This window comes from Cydia splendana, chromosome 20 (genome assembly GCF_910591565.1).
Source record: "Cydia splendana chromosome 20, ilCydSple1.2, whole genome shotgun sequence".
NCBI classification, from domain to species: Eukaryota; Metazoa; Arthropoda; class Insecta; order Lepidoptera; family Tortricidae; genus Cydia; species Cydia splendana.
The window spans coordinates 3,830,404-3,850,721 of NC_085979.1; the positions used below are offsets into that span (position 1 = coordinate 3,830,404).

At 37.5% G+C, this 20,318-nt stretch overlaps 1 protein-coding gene across 1 annotated transcript; it reads right to left on the reverse strand.

Annotated features, from left to right (window-relative positions):
- Positions 1 to 459: 459 nt before the first annotated feature.
- Positions 460 to 19,180, reverse strand: LOC134800740 (gastrula zinc finger protein XlCGF46.1-like). The gene is made up of 5 exons (XM_063773272.1): positions 18,900 to 19,180; positions 18,344 to 18,473; positions 15,770 to 15,892; positions 8,565 to 8,630; positions 460 to 2,256 (listed from the first exon to the last, which is right to left on the reverse strand). Exons 1-5 carry the CDS (start codon positions 19,026 to 19,028, stop codon positions 1,292 to 1,294), a joined length of 1,413 nt encoding a protein of 470 aa, XP_063629342.1. The 5' UTR covers positions 19,029 to 19,180; the 3' UTR covers positions 460 to 1,291.
- Positions 19,181 to 20,318: the final 1,138 nt, after the last annotated feature.

Genomic DNA, 20,318 nt, shown 5'->3' on the forward strand with positions numbered 1-20,318 from the left:
AAATATTTTGTAGGCAAGAAATAAAAATGAGCTACAACTCATGTTCAGCAAATAAATCACAAACGGTCAACATTATAAACCAATATCAGGTTAGAACTGAGACCTTTACAAAAACCAACTGTTGCTAGAAACGTGGGTTTGTGCTGATCAACTGATTTTTCAGCTAACCATTTTTTGCGGATCTGTTAAATTGTAATCCAAAATGAAATAATTCGCTTACCTACTGATTGCTTACCAAAATTAGATTAATGGTGGATCGCTTACTGCCGCTAAAATATTTTGTTCATCAAAATATAAATATTCTGCGATCGATTAAATAACACCCTTTTAATAAATAAATGCACACGTTTATTTTATATTAACAATAAAATGATAGGGCAATTTTAATCCAGAGCACTACTTTAAAATAATCATGGACGTCGAATATGGAGCGGCATGAATAGTAGGTATAAATATACAGTAATATACAGCTAACTGACGTCCGTATATAATTTAAAGGCTATACGCTATACAAAACACATATACGGACGTCATTTTGACGCATACTGTTCATAGCGCATGATATTTGACGTTCGTATATGAATCCAGAGCACTACGTTAGAATAATCACGGACGTCGAATATGAAGCGACATATATCAAATAGTAAAAAATAGATATACAGCTTAACTGACGTCCGTATATAATTTAAAGGCTACACATATACGGACATCAGTTTGACGCATACTATTCATAGCGCACGATATTTGACGTCCGTATATGAATCCAGAGCACTACTTTAATCACGGACGTCAAAATATGGAGCGACATGAAATAGTAGATATTCAGCTAAACTGACGTCCGTATATTTAAAGTCTACGCAATACGTAACATATATCTTATGTAATGCATTTAACATATATCTTTTATACAATTAAAATAAACTACCACCAGTGGAGAGACACTCCTCCTTTCGGGCAAACTCGCTCCATTCGGCTCAGCATTGCTCCGAGCAATTATTCGGGTTGGCACCACTTGACGTCCTTTTGCGTGCACGATCACAGATAAGATAATGACTTGAATTTTGACAACCCTAAATTTCTTAAATAGCCGAAAGGGATAGTGCCATACATTAGAAAGGAACAGCATGATTTGTCCCTGAAACGCTGTCAAACTTCGGTTTTGTAGGAAGTGTCCTTTCTGTACGGTAGTAGGTACTATTATTTATTCTGTGTTGCCTGTAGGTAACTGAAGAGTTTCAAGTAGATGCGTCTCGGTCTCACGACTTGATAAAGAACTCCTTTGGCGGTCAAACTACTTTTTTATAATGTGTATCTTTTGGTGCTTCTGTAATTGGTCCTTTCGTCTACACCTGTAGTCGCAATAACTGCACTTGTAGTTCTTGTTGAGTTTCTCACCTGTGTGAACCCTTTGGTGATCCAGTAGTCGTCGTTTCTGGATACATTCGTAATCGCAGTGCTTACATTGGTAAGGTTTTGCCCTAGTGTGCAGTAACTGATGGCGCCGTAGGTTTGCTCTATTTTTACATTTGAAATCACAGTTTTCACATTTAAACGGCTTTTCGTCGGTATGCGTCTTCTGGTGTGTTTGCAGGCTCTCTTTCCGGCTGCATTTGTAATCGCATTGGCTACATTTAAAGGGTTTCACCTCAGTATGTTTCATCTGGTGACGTCGTAGGTTACTTTTATCCCTACACTTGTAGTCGCAGTAGCTACATGTGTATGGCTTTTCACCTGTGTGCATCAACTGATGACGTCGTAGTTCTTGTTTCCGACAGCATTTATAGTCACAATTGTTACAGCTGTAAGGCTTATCGGTATGTATCTTTTCATGTTCCTTTAAATGACCTCTATGTCGAGTTTTGTAACTGCAATGACGGCAGCTCCAAAGTTTTCCCACTGTGTGTCTCATTAAATGAGTTCGCAACATTTTCTTGTCAACCGTTGTATACTCACATTCGGCACACATGAAATTAGTAACACCATGTTCGCTTTTCTCGTGTTCCAATAAAAGCAATTTCGTTTGGAATGTAAAACTACAAAAATCACAAGCAAATTGTTTGGAAATTAAGTGTATCTGTTGCTTATGCTTATTTAAACTAGACTTGTTTGGGAAACTTTTGCGGCAGTGTTCACAGGCGTATGATTTCTCTTCAGAGTGAATAGTTGTATTTTCCTCATCGCTGCAGAATCGCTCGAGCTTCATTGGACGAATATCTACGGGTTGCTCTCTGGCGTGGGATGGCACGGAGTCGGAACCTGAAAACAAGAACAAATTAAATTGGGCCAAATGTAAAACAAGCCGATTATAAGTGTAAGTATATATGTGGCGTTCCAAGCCTATAGAATCCTTATGCACATGGAGAGAAATATTTCTGTATACAGGAATACTTAAATAAACGAATACTATATTAAGTCAGCGACGGAATATACATAGACATCGCTCTCCATAGAAAAATGCCTTCCAAAAATGACCCCAGCCACACTGACACTGACAACTATCCCTTCTCTATGAATATGTCCCACCAACTTTTAATTATAATCAATGAACAATTTCCCGATATTAAAAAAAAATTGGGATAAGTCAACATAAGTTTTGATTGGCTATAATAACATTCTATGCGTCAAACCTCTTGCGCAGCGTTATAATATTTTGGCGTTGTCAAATCTTGACAGGATTATACTAACCAAGAGGGAACCAATTCATATAATTATTATTCTGACGCGTATTTATTGTTCATACATTCAAAAGTTGAAGTATAATATTAATGAGTAGTATGTATTTTGAAACAGTGTCAGTACAGTGATAGACTACCCGTCCCTCTTTTTAACATAGAAAAAGACGGGTAGTCTATCTCGCTGCGAGATACTGTCGCGCCAATCATGTGCTAGGCCCTGGTCTTCCACAAATATTTCTATACCAAAATTAGATGCCAGGGACATAGTTAAAATATAAACATTAAAAAAAGCGCCACCTACAACGGCGATTAGTATTTACTATAGGTAGCACTCATTTAAATTAAACGGATAGTCCGTTGCGGACTATATCAAAACAACTACTTTAACAAATGTAAAATAATAGGATCTTAATATCAATGGCTGTTTAAAAAACCGGGCAAGTGCGAGTCGGACTCGCGCACGAAGGGTTCCGTACCATAATGCAAAAAAAAAAAAACAAAAAAAAAAGCAAAAAAAAAACGGTCACCCATCCAAATACTGACCACTCCCGACGTTGCTTAACTTTGGTCAAAAATCACGTTTGTTGTATGGGAGCCCCATTTAAATCTTTATTTTATTCTGTTTTTAGTATTTGTTGTTATAGCGGCAACAGAAATACATCATCTGTGAAAATTTCAACTGTCTAGCTATCACGGTTCGTGAGATACAGCCTGGTGACAGACGGACGGACGGACGGACGGACGGACGGACAGCGAAGTCTTAGTAATAGGGTCCCGTTTTACCCTTTGGGTACGGAACCCTAAAAATGCATAACATCAACCCCATATAAAATCTGTTATAATCAAAATAATATTATCGTGGCTAAATTATACGTGACAGGTAATTCCATAATATTTTCAGTGTTTCTTGGAACGGCTAGCACACCATTTAACCTTACATTACCTAAGGCATATTTTTTCCTTGAAGAAATAATCTATAAATACTTCTTACAACGACTGTCACAACGGCCGCCATTTGCGAACTAAATAGCTCCGTGGCACAATATTTACGCCCCACCTACCTACCGTGGCACAATATGTGTGGGGTCATTTTACAAAGCTAGTTAGTCATCTATGTTTATTATACAGTAAACTAATGTGGTAGTATGCAGTGAATGGAGAATTAATCTTGAAGCACGTTTAACCATCATTTTGGAGTCAACGGCCGGTTGTCCACGTGTTTCTTGTAAAGCCCGCTATCGCTTTACAAGAGCTAAATCACCCTACACTGTCTTGTACTAACCGTACAATTTCAATCGTATTACCCTGCTACTACGACCTTGATACTGGCGAAATAGCCCCAATGGGCTGAAGCCATAATTTTAAAAGAATGAATGCATCTTATTGCAATATGGTGGCAATATGGATGTGGGGTGACACATTATTGCTTGTCAGCACCCTCTTAAAATATGACAACTGTATACATAAATACTCCACGGTGAAATAGCAATTTTTCTATAGATTTACCGTTTAACTGAGGCGGTTGTTAAGAAGTTATTATAATCAGCTACGGACTGGTTGAAGGCTTGGCTGCATGCCGTTAATTGGTATCGTAATGTAGGCAGGTTTTCAGGCATCAAGTACAAATGTCAGACTTTTACTTACATTGCCGATTTTTCTAAGGATAAATGCCGTGGGCCCACATCGACATTTGATCTTTATAAAATTTAGGATAGAGAGACAAAAATATCTGGTCAGCATGCGTATTGTGCTGATAAATAAAAATATAGGTTTTTTGCCGCCCTACTTAATAATGACATGAATAGCAACTATAGCAAGCAAGACTGTAAGAGAGCATGGTCTACCTTAAGTTCGCTTTTTTTAAATAAAACCGGCCAAGTGCGAGTCGGACTCGCGTTCCAAGGGCTCCGTACATTACCCAATTTTTAACAATGTATTTATTTATATGAATGAAATGTCTTTAAAAAATCCGTAGGGGTCGGATCAAAAACTAAGTAATTAAGTCCGACTCACGCTTGACTGCACAATTCTAATAGGTTTTCCTGTCATCTATAGGTAAAGAACTATTTTGTGTATTTTTTCAAAATTTTTGACTCGGTAGTTTCGGAGATAGAAGGGGGGGGGGGGGATGGTCGGACAGACAGACGCACGAGTGATCCTATAAAGTATAAAGGTTCCGTTTTTTCTTTTTGAGGTACGGAACCCTAAAAAGGACTTTGTCCTACAGACGGGACGACATCTCATTGCTAAAATCATACATGGAAATAAAACAAACATAAATAATATACTGTATGAATTTGCGTATATTCTTCTAAAAAATCTTATGAACTAAAATCTACATTCTAAAAGTAAAAAGATCGTTTTATAAACGTTATTAGATAAAGATAAAAATAAGTTTATTGCACACAAAACAGACAGTACAATACAGAATTGGGGTGACATCGGTTGGTGTATAGAGTTAGACCAAGATAAGTTAGCAACGATTTTGATAGCACACGCAGTGCCAGTGTTATTATAAACGTCAAACTTCTATGAAATTATGACGTACAAATAACACTTGCACTGCGTGTGCTATCAAATCGTTACAGTCTTTGTCTAACTCTAGCATGGTTTAATAAATACATTAATTTCAAAGGGTCCCCGCACTAGGCTAGGCCTGTACCGCGGGAGACCAAATATGCATTTATATGTCATTTGTGACAGTTGCAATATATCGAAAAAAATATGAATCATAAATATACTCATGGACAAATCTAAAAGAACACGAAAAAAATTGGTTTAATTACTGGATTACAGCACCTAAAGTAATTTCAAAATTAGTAATTAACTTTTTTTTTACGTTCCTCTAAATCTGTCCATAAGTGTAGGTACAATGTTTTTGTGTTAGTGAAATAAACAACATTACATAACATTTTTACACAAAATACATTCCTAATGTACATAGGTTTAGGCTATGTTAATCTTAAACTATCTAGAAGTAAGTTTTTTTAGTATTGCAAGCAACTTCTCGCCACTACACACGCACACACACACACACGCACACACACACACACACTTACTCACACACACACACACACACACACACACACACACACACACACACACACACACACACACACACACACACACACACACAGGCAAGATACCGGGAAAAACACATACATCACATATTCCACACCCGACAAATGCTCTATCACACTTACACATACATTACATTAATACTAGTACATTCGTTTTATTTTACCTAATCGTCGGCTCTCGACTACACCGAGCAGTAATTAAGGCTTAGTTTAATAAGAAAGAAAAAACGCGTCATGCGTTTCTATTTCTAGTTTCGAGCAACATCGGCTTCCGACGGAGGAGCCGAAGCGATATCTAACCGTACAAATAATTCTGCCATTTTTCGCGGGGAAACGTGCATACAGTCGCACTTCTCACTCACTACATACAATATCCAATCTGTAATGACGACACAAATACATAGAAAATGACACACGTCACAGACAAATCTTGCACGCACCGCTATAGGTACAGTTGTGCCTATGCTTCGGCAGAGGGGAAATAGTAGGAATTCCGTCTCCCTTCCCGGTGCTGTTTGAAGGTTTCATGTGTTAGAATTTCGATACGTTGTCAGAAATCGGTTTTGTTAGACAGTGATTCAGTACGTAGTATTCTGTGATACACTAAGGCTGTTCACCCGGATGTTTCGCTTTAAAGTGTACTTGTAAACTATTTTTATGCGCACACATGTACTCGCAGAACCTGCATTTAAACGGCTTTTCTCCCGTGTGTCTCCTTTGGTGACTATTTAAATCATTTCTACGTCGGCACTTATAGTCGCAATATTTACATTCGAAAGGCTTTTCCCCAGTGTGACCCATTTCATGAGTTTTCATGTTGGTTTGATCGCTGCACTTATAATCGCAGTACCTACACTCGTAAGGCTTTTCCCCAGTGTGTGTCATCATATGTCTTTTCAATACCGTTTTCCGCGTGCACTTATAGACACATTTGTCGCAGCTGAATGGCTTTTCCCCCGTGTGTATCCTGAGGTGAGACTTTAAGTTGGAGTTTATTCTTGTTTTGTAATCGCAGTAGCTGCATTGGAAAGGCTTCTCGCCGGTATGCGTCATTTCATGTTCTCTCAATGCAGATTTGTATTTAAAATTGTAGTGACAGAAACCACACTTAAAAGTGTTTCCAGTATGCATTTTTTCGATGTGTTTTTTCAGAAGAGTTTTCTTTGGAGATGTTCTTCCACAGTCATGGCATTGGTAGCGTGCGGGGGGTGCTTTAGATGGCGGGGGGTTCTGACGTAGTTGGTGCAGGAAGCGGCCGACGCGGCAGGTGGCGACCTCCAGCTGGCGTTGGCTGAGCGGGAACGGCGGCTGGCCAGCATCCTCTGCTGCAATACCACATTCATTGTTGACTTTTTTGTATAGCTTCAAAGCATGAAGTAGCAAAGAATTGATTATTTTTTACCGCACCAGCTCGTAAAGACTCTCTTGATTGTTCAAAAACTGACGAAAAAGTTGCATTTTATCCACACGCGTGGCAAAGTAATTTGAAGTAAATTTTGAGTTGTTTCCTTATGTTGGCTGGTAGAATTGACTTTTAAGTTATGATTTTGAATGATAAATATTGAATAACGTACATTTGGATTTCATTTTGTTTTATGTTTTACAGATAGTATTTTCCTCGCGTTTGTGTGAAAAAAAAAATGTGTTTCACTCAATGGCAAAATCTGTTTAAACTTCGTGCCTTGTACTCGCAACACTCAAAATTCCGTTTTTCCAACATTTTGGAATCAAAATTTCACTTTTGGAATATTTCGCTTGCTCTGGTATCAATATTAGCACGAGCGGTTAAACAACTTTGCCCCCTTGTAAAATAAATAAATAACTATAGTACACATCACAACGTCTCAGTATTGTTATCGTTAAAAGCTTCGTCACACAGGCGCCTTTTCCAGGCGGGGCGTAAGCGTTTTATATGTAAAACCTATATATATATATATATAGGTTTGGTTAGGTAGTTGTGATGTGTACTATAGTTATTTATATATATATGCGTATGTGTATGTGTTTTGTATGTGTGACGGAACCTTAAGAAAATGCGTACAGAAAGGGACAGTTGTAATGGGGATCAAAGCCTTTTTTTTTAATTTGATTTCTTTCCACTAAACAGAGGGTTTACCAGCGAAATACTAAAACGAATTAAATCTTATATAGCACTTTAAACTCTCTCGTTTTGTACAGTAGCGTTCAAAAGTGCATGGGTAAATGTCAACCGTAACGCCTTAATATTACGGTTGAAACATCTCCATGCACTTTTGAACGCCAGTGTACACATAATTAATGTCAGTAACGGGTGTAACGCGATTAAATTTCATTATTTTACCATTTTTCCGACGTTTCAGCCAGGTCACGGAAGACTGACGTCCCAGCAAGAATGTCAATGGAGATATTGATAAACAACACTAAACTACCCGATATCGCGTTAGACCCGTTCTTCTTCTTCTTCCTGGCGTTATCCCTGGCCTGGGGTCCGCTTGACAACTAATCCCAAGAATTGATGTTGGCACTAGTTTTTACGAAAGCGACTGCCATCTGACCTTCCAACCGGGAGGGGAAACTAGGCCTTATTGGGATTAGTCCGGTTACCTCACGATGTTTTCCTTCACCGAAAAGCAAGTGGTACTAATAGCAAATGATATTTCGTACATAAGTTCCGAAAAACTCATTGATACGAGCCCGGGGTTTGAACCCGCGACCTCCGGATTGAAAGTCGCACGCTCTTACCACTAGGCCACCAGCGCTTCTCATCGCGTTAGACCCGTTAATGACATTGATTACGAATTAAATCTTAGTATAAAATGTGAGTACTCACCTGTTTTTGATAAATCCTCCATCATCGCATTACCAGACGTCTCGGGCTTCACTAGAGGATCTTCATCTGTAATGAAAACCACAATAGAAATCTGTAATGTATCAGCAGAAGTAACAGAAATATCTAAACGGGTCAGGTGCCAGGTGTTTAAAATCACCAGTACATGTTTTTAATTGAAGGGTATAACCAAACGGAGTAGCCATTAACAGACCCTCTGTCGAAACTCTATGCTTATATGGTTATATCCTCCAAACTCTCCAAAGTGTTTTTATTCTTTTAAGTGGCAGGCGCTGCAACTGGATGCGTTCTAGACCGCGGGCCAGGAGCAAATATCGTCAGTCATCGCCTCCCGCTTGATACATTGTCAGATGATAGTTTAGATGCTATCATGAATTTAAAAATAGTCAGCCGGTTGTATCGCGGTGGAAAGACCGTCAGTTGATCATGTCCTCAAATCCATAAGGCATTTATTGAAATGCCTGATGTAATCCTACATGCAAAGTTTCATGATTTAGTTATTACTATAATAAAAAAGGTACAGCGCTTATTTTTTACATGTTTATGCAAGTAGCCGACGGTCTTTCCACCGCTATACAACCGGCTGACGGTTGTTTTTATTTATAATAACATCTAAACTATCTTTTGACAAAGTATCAAACGGGAGGCGAGGCGATGACAAAATTTATTTTATTTTTTTACATGTTTCGGTGGCTGCCATTCCTCAACCCACCAACGGAGCGCCAGCTGACGTCCATGAGGGATAATCATACATAGCCGTTAACCAATATACGAGTTATCGCCCGGGAGGCGATTGGTCATGGAAATCTGTTCGTGGCTTGCGGTCCATTCAGTTTTATGAGGCCGTGCCGTACAACTGCGATCGAGGCCCACAAATGGACTCGCCGGAAGATCAGGGCTATAGCCGCGAAAATCGAAGTTCGCAAATTGCGGGCATCTTTCTCTGTCACCATTATTACGCCTTCATTGGAGTAAAAGAGAAGTACTCCCGCAATTTAAGGATTTCGCAGTTTTAGCGGTAGGCCCCCAGCGCTGACTCTCGGGTCGGCATTATGCTGAGACGAGCCCATTTCGTGGTAAACAATCATTATACCTTATAAAACAACGTCGCCGCGTCTGTTTGTGTGTTTGTTTGTATGTTCGCGATAAACTCAAAAACTACTGAACGGATTTTCATGCGGCTTTCACCTATCAGTAAAGTGATTCTTGAGGAGGGTTTAGGTGTATAATTTGTTAACCCGTGCGAAGCCGGGGTGGGTCTAGTAGGTATGTAAATATGTTTCAAATTAGAATCTCCCTATAAGGTTACTTTTGTATGTATGTTAGTTTATCACGAAATAAATGATTTATGATTAAGTTACACTAAACCGCCGCCAAAAAACCGCTCCAATAATCAATAATAAGTAACGCTCTCATTTCAAAACGACAGTTACATAAAACTTGGCATGAACATTTACGTAACATATAGGTATCAATGTATATAGTCTGTATCTTTAGGTATTTAAATAAAAGTAAATAAATAATTTGTACATTTTCGGGTAGTTATAACATTTATTGGTTAACCAACCAAATACAAAACCGCCCGGATCTGACACTGAACGACCTGACTTTAACCTACATTATTTGATCGTGTAATGTTGTCATCTACCCTCAACTGGCTTAAGGAGCCATTTGAGGGTAGATTTAGTTTACTTTTATTTAAATACCTAAAGATACAGACTATAGTATTAGTTTTTATTAGGGTTCCGTACCCAAAGGGTAAAACGGGACCCTATTACTAAGACTTCGCTGTCCGTCCGTCCGTCCGTCCGTCTGTCAACAGGCTGTATCTCACGAACCGTGATAGCTAGACAGTTGAAATTTTCACAGATGATGTATTTCTGTTGCCGCTATAACAACAAATACTAAAAACAGAATAAAATAAAGATTTAAATGGGGCTCCCATACAACAAACGTGATTTTTGACCAAAGTTAAGCAACGTCGGGAGTGGTCAGTATTTGGATGGGTGACCGTTTTTTTTTTGCTTTTTTTTTGTTTTTTTTTTGCATTATGGTACGGAACCCTTCGTGCGCGAGTCCGACTCGCACTTGCCCGGTTTTATATAGGTAATTTTAGAATGTCGCTTTAACCCTTAAATGCATAGTGTAGGATGCAGCCTACACAACATAAACATCAAATTTTAGGCATAATTAGACAAATTCTATTTGTTCTATATGTTATTTCAATGGTAAAACTAATCCATTTTGGGGATTTTTACTTGAATTTACGCAGATTTATAAGAATAAGAATATTACGGAGTTTGTAAAACTTTATCATAGGAATACATATATCACAAATAATGTATCATTCTACCCATAAAAACGTAACCTTATTACTAAGACTCCACTGTCCGTCTGTCTGTCACCAGTGTCACCAGGCTGTATCTCATCTCATGAACCGTGATGACAAACCGGACAAGTGCGAGTCGGACTCGCCCACCGAGGGTTCCGTACTTTTTAGTATTTGTTGTTATAGCGGCAACAGAAATACAATACATAATCTGTGAACATTTCAACTGTCTGGCTATCACGGTTCATGAGATACAGCGTGGTGACAGACAAACAGACGGATAGAGGAGTCTTAATAATAGGGTCCCGTTTTTACCCTTCGGGTATGGAACCCCAAAAATGCACATATGTGACGTCCCACGGTCAAAGGTACCTTATGGCGGGTATGGAGTTATGCATACCCCAGTAATCTACAATAAATAAGCTATCGATAACACAAAAGATCAACCTTCTAGGTTGCGTAGTTACAGAGATATGATTTTTTGAAAATAATGTTGTGAAATGAGCAACTTTACGATAGAGAAGTTTTAAGTTTAGCCGCCTAAAAAACTATGTTCCTGAAGTAAGTTACATAGTTGACTACAAATAATAATGCCTTATATATCTGAGATTAAAAAAATATTGCGACTTGTTCTGTAATGCAAATAGAAACTTTTGATATCGACTGATTTATGTGTATACTAACCAATCTCTTGAAAATAAAGTTTTATTTCATTTTCACGATTGATTGCAATGAGCTCTCAAGATTTAAATTTTATCTATTAGAAAACGACACTGACAGACAGTTTAAGCAAAAAACAATACCGATTTAGAGGTGAAAATGTATTTTCTGACTTTTTCATATAAAATCACAAAATTGAATATTTTTACTTTTAATGTGACACACAATAAATTTTTCTGAGCACATATGAAAGAAATTCTGTCATTCAAATGAAATAAATCCTAAAACCCCAACTAAATACTATATTTAACCCGTTATGCCACTTTAAACTTACATAACAATAACAGTATTTGCTCCATACATTTACGAAAAGGTACCTTATGGAAATAAATCTAATAATACATCACTACAAAATATCAATCATATTATAGTTTATCTTTTATGAATAGAAAATATTAATTTACATTAAACTGCCCCCAATTTAATTAGTTCTTCGTCATAATAATCTTAAAAAATACCAATAATTTGTATGTAATGAAAAGGTACCTTGTGGTCAAGTTACATGATGAGGCATGATGATGATGGAACAGTTAGGATAAACTAATAATATTTTGGGGTTAAGATGGTATAAATCGTCTATTTCTTATCAATAATATATTTAGGTTGCTATTGAAGATAAGCGGCATTGAGGTTCAATGACCTCAGATATTTCTCTCTCAGAGGTTCTCTCCTGCTTTAAAACACATATTTAATAATAAAAAAAAGGCCTGGATAAAGTGGAAAAAATATCAAAATCAAAACGACTATGAAACTTTTTCACTCTACAGGGAACGGTTTAAAAAGCAATCAGCTGTGTGTTATAATGCTTACTTAAAATTAGTTGAAACAAGCATTCAAACCAACATTAAATACTTTTGGACATTTGTTGCTAATAAGCGTGGAACCACAAATATCCCCGCCACCGTTTCTTATAATGACGTAACCACCAGTGACCCTGCCGAGGTGTGTGACTTATTTTCTGACTTCTTTCAATCTGTTTTTGCGCCGTCTAATACTTCCCCTGACTTCGATCCTCACGGATCAACAACTAGCCCATCTAATGTTCATATTAATGATGTTCACATACCGATCCATCTTGTCAAACGCGCCTTGAAAACTGTTGATACATCGAAAAGTTCTGGATCTGATAACATCCCCCCAATATTCCTAAAAAATGTAGCTGACAATATTTCACATCCTCTGTATTACATTTATAATAGCTGCCTTAAAGAAGGTACCTTTCCTGATGTCTGGAAAATCGCAAGAGTTGTCCCTGTCCACAAGGGAGGTTCAAAGAAAGACGTAAAAAATTACCGGCCTATTTCACTTCTTCCCGTATTATCCAAACTTTTCGAGAAACTGGTTCATGATCAGATTTATCCAAGTTTACACAACATTATCCTCCCACAGCAACATGGCTTTGTCAAGAAAAGATCAACAACAACAAACCTAATTCTATATACCTCATACCTTTTCAGAAGTTTGGACATAAATAAACGTGTTGATAGTATATACACGGACTTCTGCAAAGCTTTCGACAGAGTAGATCACCAAATTCTGTTAGAAAAAATATACTTCAATGGCATTCGTGGAAATTTGTGGAGGTGGTTTAGGTCATACATTACAAACCGCACACAAAAAGTTGCAGTCAACGGATATGAGTCTAAGTGTGTCCATGTAACTTCTGGAGTCCCACAAGGGTCTATATTAGGGCCTTTGTTATTCACCCTGTTTATTAATGACATAGACAGTTGTTTTAAATTTTGTAACTTTTTACTTTATGCCGACGATCTTAAAATCTATCATATTGTTGAAAATGAAGAGGACCGTTTCAAATTCCAAAATGATTTAAACCGACTCGGCGAGTATTGTCACAAAAATAAACTGTGTTTTAGCTTGCCTAAATGCAAACAAATTACTTTTACCAAAAAACTCCACATCCTTCCCACTTCCTACACCCTTAGCGGATCGGCTCTCGAAAAAGTCTCGGTAATAAAAGATCTTGGTGTCAATTTAGACTCAAAACTACATTTAGATTGTCATATCAGTCATATCATCGGTAAAGCGTATAAAATGTACGGTTTTATCATGCGTCTCGGTACGGATTTTAAACAACCCTCAACTTACCTCTATTTATATAAGTCGCTGGTTAGGTCACAAATAGAATATGCCGTGTCAATATGGAATCCTTTCTATGATAAGTACAAAAGCTCAATAGAGACTGTTCAAAAGAAATTCTTGCGTGCCATGCATTTCCGATGTTGCCGATCGCGTTTAAGTTACCAACAGCTTCTTGATAAGTACAAATTACTCAACTTACAAAACCGACGCCTCCTTCTGGACGCGATGGTCCTTTATAATCTATGTCATAACAAATTTGACTGTCCAAGCCTGAGCGGGACTATTTGCTACCGCGTACCGACGAGGGCGCGGGAGCGCGCTGCACGTAAGCACCAGCTGTTTGCAGACTCGCGCTGCCGCACCCACGCTGGAGAACGAGATCCCCTATACAGGCTGGTTAAATGTTACAATTTGTATTTTAATGATATTGATATTTTCATGTTCTCTGATAATGTGTATAAAAAAAAATTGATTCAATTGCTTCAAACAAAACATAATTAAAAGTTGCTCCCATGGGCCAAGCTGTTTTAACTGTTTACTCGCTCATTAAACTGTATAAGACTACTTCTGCCAATATGAATTTGTAATTGCATCCACAAACCTATTTTGTAATCTTATCTTTGTTAATTTTACTTTTACAATTTTTACATACATCATTTATATTGTTACCTTGCGCTATATACATTGTAGATTTATCAGTAGGTAATCTAGTAATCTGTGGACGATGTTGTTGGTCTCACACTTTATTATCCTTTGTACTCTATTTCTGTGTTTGAACCCTGTGTGTTACTGTTTTTTGTCCCAAATAAATTGAAAAAAAAAAAAAAAAAAAAAAGATATTCCATAAGGTAATGCGTCGGGTATTGGCATTTTTCAGCAAACCAATGGCTGATTTACTGCATGCGACCAAACCAAATGAAGATTATTCTAGTTAAGAAAGACTTGACGAGAGTAACTTTGGTATAATAGCAGTCTACTTGGATTTGTGATGTCGGTCTATGTACGGTTATAATATTTGCGAGGCGCCCCAACCAGAACTGAAATTATCAAATTAGTTTTGCAGAATGCTAATACAGTTCTCTACCAAACTTCTTTTCCCGTATTGACTAGTTTTTTTGGGAATTTTCAATCTTTTTTCCATAAGGTACCTTTTCTACTAAACTCTGAGACGACATTACTAGGCTTATAACTAACTTATAACAAAAATAAAAACAGGTAAACAAACGTTACGCATTAAGGTTTCAGATCACACAATAAAAAAAAATTGAGCATTTTTTCACCTCTTTACAAAACATTTAATATCTCCGAAACTAGAAACCCTCATAAGGTACCTTTTCCCGTGGAACGTCACATATTTATTCTTCGGTTTGTTAATTTATATGTATCGGCACTACCCGTTCAAAGTTGTAAGTACCTAACTTTCCTGCTACCCAAAGGTTGTCTGGAAGAGATCGCTTTTTAGCGAGAAGCCCTGCCTGTTGTTACCCAGTCTTAAGCTTGTATTTCGCTTTTTGTATTTTTTTTAAATTTGTGGTGCAATAATAGTTATTTACGATACAAGTGCGGAAAGGAGGAGTGTTTTAAATCGACACGAGTTGCAAATTACCTATTCGCACGTGTATCGTACAACGTTTTACAGTACATATGGCCCTTTAAACTTTTGACATCGCACGAAAAGTGCTATTTTACGCACTAGTGCGGGAAAATAGGGCCATATGTACATTGTGCAACATGGGGCGTAAGATGAATATTGCGAACGAGAGTAAGTTAAATCGCGACGGCTTGCCGGAGCGATTTATAGACTCGAGTTTGCAATATTATTACGCCCCGAGTTACACACAATGTTGTTCATCACACTTGTGATACAAAAATTAAGTATAAAGACAAAAAACTGTTAATTATGGCACTAGAAACTTCATAACTCCCTAGGGAGAACGCTTTTTCTATAACTCCCGCTAAACCTGCGTGCAATTCCACATTTACTGAGCGAGTGTGATGAAAAGGATATTTACTTACTTTACTTACTTAATGCACTTACCCAAAACTTCCCCTGTCTCATCTTCGATGACCTCTGTTTTTTGTACAGGTTCTTCAATAAACTCAGTGTCTTCTTGTAGTTCTTCTACGACATCTACAGTTATCTCAATATTGACAGGCTCCTCTGGACAAGACAAACAACAGTACATATGTAGTATATAGTTCATAATCAAACGTCGGACTATAGGGGGCAGTTTGAGGGCAAGGTAAGGTTTACAAAAAAATCTTAACTTAAGAGTGTTATAATGTACCTAGTATTTGTAACATAGTTAATTAAATTAGTTACCCGTTATCATTTATTCATCTTTAATGTGTAAATACTCTTTGAAGTGATGACTGATAGCCCACTGAAGTGGCCACTTAAAAAACAAATAAATAGCTGACATGTGTCATTATGACTGTTGTTCATACTTATATTTGTTGGAATTTCACATTATAAATACTAGGTACCAAATACTAAGTACAAATACTCGAAAGTGAATTGATTGATTTGCGAACCTTACCTATCATTCTGACATGCCACGAAAATGCCCGCTGGAGTCCGACGTATGTTCATAATTGTTTTCCATTGTATTTTCTCGGAAACGTTCGTATTTGTCATGCTAGTTCAGTCAACGTCAGTACTTTTTGTACCGAGACTGACTAAAATAACAAAACACGTTCGTGCGTTTCCGTGTAAAATACGATGGAAAATAATTATGCACTACAGTATAATTAGGCCAAACAAATTAGATTCCTTCGACAAATTATTTCCCAGAAAGCTGCAAGTCGTGCACACCTCCTGGGATTGCGCAAACTCAACAACACGCATATAGAATCAAAGGAAGATATTAAAACGATTTCCAGCTTGCTGGGAATTAATTCCTCAAAACGTTTTTTATGGATCTAATTTGATTGGCATAAATGCAAAAATACATCGAAATCAGTTCAAAAATATAACTCAACTCTGACCAAGCAACTGTTACTTTCATTTAACCTAGTAAGACCCGCCATATAAAGTTTTTAAATTTTTATTTTGAACCTTATTCAATAAGTAAATTAGAACGAATTTCGTTTGTTTCAAAAAGCAATGAAACAACAGAAATGCTACTTTATTTGGTTCATGAAAGGTTCAAATTAGAATGCACGATTATGTACATTGTAATGTACATTTAGTCTCAGGAGGTTTAAACAATTAACCCTTTGATTGCCACACTCTTTATAAGTTTATAAATTATTTATCAACTTTCAAGTTTATAAATTATCAATCACACATCATCTTAAAACTCAAGACAATAATAGACGACCGCTTCTCCATACAAACCTAGTCCCCAATTTCCTCCCTGCAAGCAATGTTAAGAACATGCATTGCCACGGGTATTAGGATACAGAATTTGGGGGCATACCTAAGATGACAATTGTAGGTAGAAAACGCCAATTGAAACTATAACGGTCGGAGTGGACCCCAAGGGGACTCTCAGCTCTGGCTTGCCTTCACAGTATAGGGACGTTTGTGAGGCTTGTGACGCTGTATCTTAACAATTGCTCTACATAGAATGGTATTTATTGTATTATGATTATAGTGATGCTAATTGTATTTGACTATTTTTTTTTTGTTGACTTTTATCTTTATTTATCAAATGACATTTATATTAGAATAAGCTTGATGTGATGACATTTTGTTTCTTTATGTATTATTTTTATTGAATGTAATGAATTTTTAAATGTTTTAATGTTAAAAATGTAATTAATGTGTAAGTGTTTTGGTCCAGCACTGTAAACTTGCATGTGGTTTAAATAAATGAAATGAAATAATGTATGCCCCCTGGACTGTCCTGGATTCTTATGCCATAAATAGAGTAAGATCAAGCTAAGTTGGCACTGATTTAGATAGCCCAGACTGTGTAAGTGTTATTTTAAGTGTAAACTTCTATGAAATTATGATGTTTAGTATGTAGACAGCAGTGGCGGCGCGTCAAACATATCCATAAACAAGCCGGGGCTAATTTGGCTTACAGATTTCCTTTACAACTCTACTCAAACATCCAAAAACAGGCAAGCCGGTGGGAATCGGCTTTTATGGACGCGCCGCCACTGGTAGACAGTCAAGTTTTTTATGCCAGGCATACATAGTGATATTAGCAATGAGTATTCATTTCCTACATTTCTGCGCATGATCTTACAAATCACACCCCTTTAATGTAATGTATGGTATAATCTTAATAGATAAGTATATACATTGGCCTTGGTTGCCCAAATGTAAACTATTAGTCTATCCTCGTGCCGCCCAATGTACATTAGGATGTACACTTAGTTTCGATGAAATGTCAACCTTAATTAAAAACAAAGTAGGTAGCATTTCATTTGTTTTGTAATATTCCCCAACAAATGAAATTCAACCTAATTGAAAATACAACAAGATTCTAACTTCCTTGGCTATAATTTTGTATGGTGGGCAGCACGAGGCTATACAAAGTCTTCTTTCTCTATATTTCTATGTAAAACTAAAAAACTGGAGTAATATATTGACTAAAAAGTTGTCTAGACGTGAAAACTATGGTACTACTTGATAAATAAAAACTAAAAAAGTACTGACCTTTTATAAACACAGCTTCCTGCAGCATCGCCTGGCTGCGCTGCACTTGCAGCTTGAAGTCGCTCGCGTCTCGCAGGCGGCCCACGCACGCCGAGCAGATGCCGCATGAGCCCGAGCCGCCCAGCGTAAGCTATATGTTTATGAATTAAGTTAATAACTATGATCAAGAATCAAGATTGATTACTAGTATACCAAGTTATATTATAGGTAACCATTGACATATTATATCTCTCGACGGACCTTACGGGCACTAAAATTGGTACTAATTCAGCGGTGTCACTCACGAATTCGAGCCAATCGTGCAGTTTAACGCAACTAGTTGCGACCGATCGCGCGCGTGATGCGAACTCATCCACCAATCGCGTTATACCGGTGTCACACCGCTGTACTGGCTCCATTCATTCTCTATTCTTATTGCCCGTAAGGCCAGTCCTGAGATATACATATGTAGGTAACGCTGAACGTACATTACATTACGTACAACTGCTGCTTACTAATGATTCAATTTCACATGATTGAAAACACTATGAATAATTTACAAGTTTGTAATATTTACCTGTAAATCGAAGCAGTCTTTCAACATCTCCATGTAAATCTCCGTTTTGCCGAGATGAATGTACGGCGTCGTAAGGTCCATGTCCGGAGGACACCGCAGACAGCAGCGACACGAATGCGCCATGTCCATCACGGCGACTTAACTTGTACCCCAATTGTTACAAATATAACAGTTAACAAATACAATAAGCTATAAAATAAAATAGTTGCATAGCAGCTTCAGCAAAGCAATATGCCAACAAGATTAAAATATACATATAAATAAATTAAATACAACACACAACCTCAATATTTTGACAATGACAGCCGAACGGATGCGTTTAAAAACAGTTGCATTTTAGTATAGAATTGCGGATAACGTGATTTATATTTTTTTCAAATATTTTGTGCAAACCTATTGAATTTATACTTGTTTTATTTATACTCTGACCAAAACATGAATCTTACCTTCTATGGACCAAAATCACGATCCGTTTTTACGAAAGACCCTTGTCAGAAGCCGATCGGTATCGGAAATATTCGTCATTGGCAGTATTTGAACGCTCCCGTTTATTTTTCTGTCACCTGGCCAGCGGGAATTTCATTTGATTTCATGAATTAATTACCCACATTAAATCCCCTTGCTTTTTTATTAAAAATTGCGTCGACGCTTCGGTGAGATCTACCTGTGTCCTAAGAACCGTAATAATTAGTAGGCAAAAATTAGGTCTGTACCTAACGGAGGTCGTTATTTCGTAAACATGGAAGACAACACTATAGACAACATCGCGAAAACCTTGAAAGGGAAAAGAAAATCCTGCGAACAAAGGAATTCCAGAAACAGAAAAAATATTGTGAACAGCATCAATGCGGGAGTCGTCAGAAAGAAGGTGTTCGAGTATTATGAGACCGAAAAGGAAGTGCCGACGCTCGGTGAGTTATCTGAAATGTTAGAGGAGAACGGGCTCGTGTTCGAACCCAAACATTTGAAAAAGCTGTTACATGAGCTCGGTTATCGTTACATACGATGCAGGTCGCCGTCACGCAGGCACATCATTGTAGAGAAAAACACTCTTGGTTATAAGCGTCTTAAATATTTGGAAAAAATCCGGGAATGCAGAGCTGAAAACCGGAACATATATTTCATGCATGAAACTTACATGGAGGCTAGTGACGTAGCCAAGGGCCGTGATCGTTGTCTTAGAATTGACTTACCAGCTAAGATTTCGAAAAAGGAACGCTTGGTAATACTTCACGCTGGCGGTAAAAACGGTTTGATGAATGGTTCCTTTACTACTATTAAAGCTGACTATGAATTTGATGATCATTTCAGTGAAGTGAACACGCCTAAATTTGAAAAATGGGTGACTGAGAATTTAAAGGATAAATTTGAACCTAACTCCGTGATTTGTATTAGCAGCCCGAGGCACCACAGCATTCA

Bases quoted from the DNA above. Each gene is read 5' to 3' on its own strand.
- LOC134800740 (XM_063773272.1), bottom strand. From the start codon at position 19,028: ATGGACATGGCGCATTCGTGTCGCTGCTGTCTGCGGTGTCCTCCGGAC. The intron at 15,893-18,343 runs GTCAGTACTTTT...TGTCTTGTCCAG, and splicing joins GGAAGCTGTGTTTATAAAAG to AGGAGCCTGTCAATATTGAG. The intron at 2,257-8,564 runs GTGAGTACTCAC...TCTTGTTTTCAG, and splicing joins GGAGGATTTATCAAAAACAG to GTTCCGACTCCGTGCCATCC.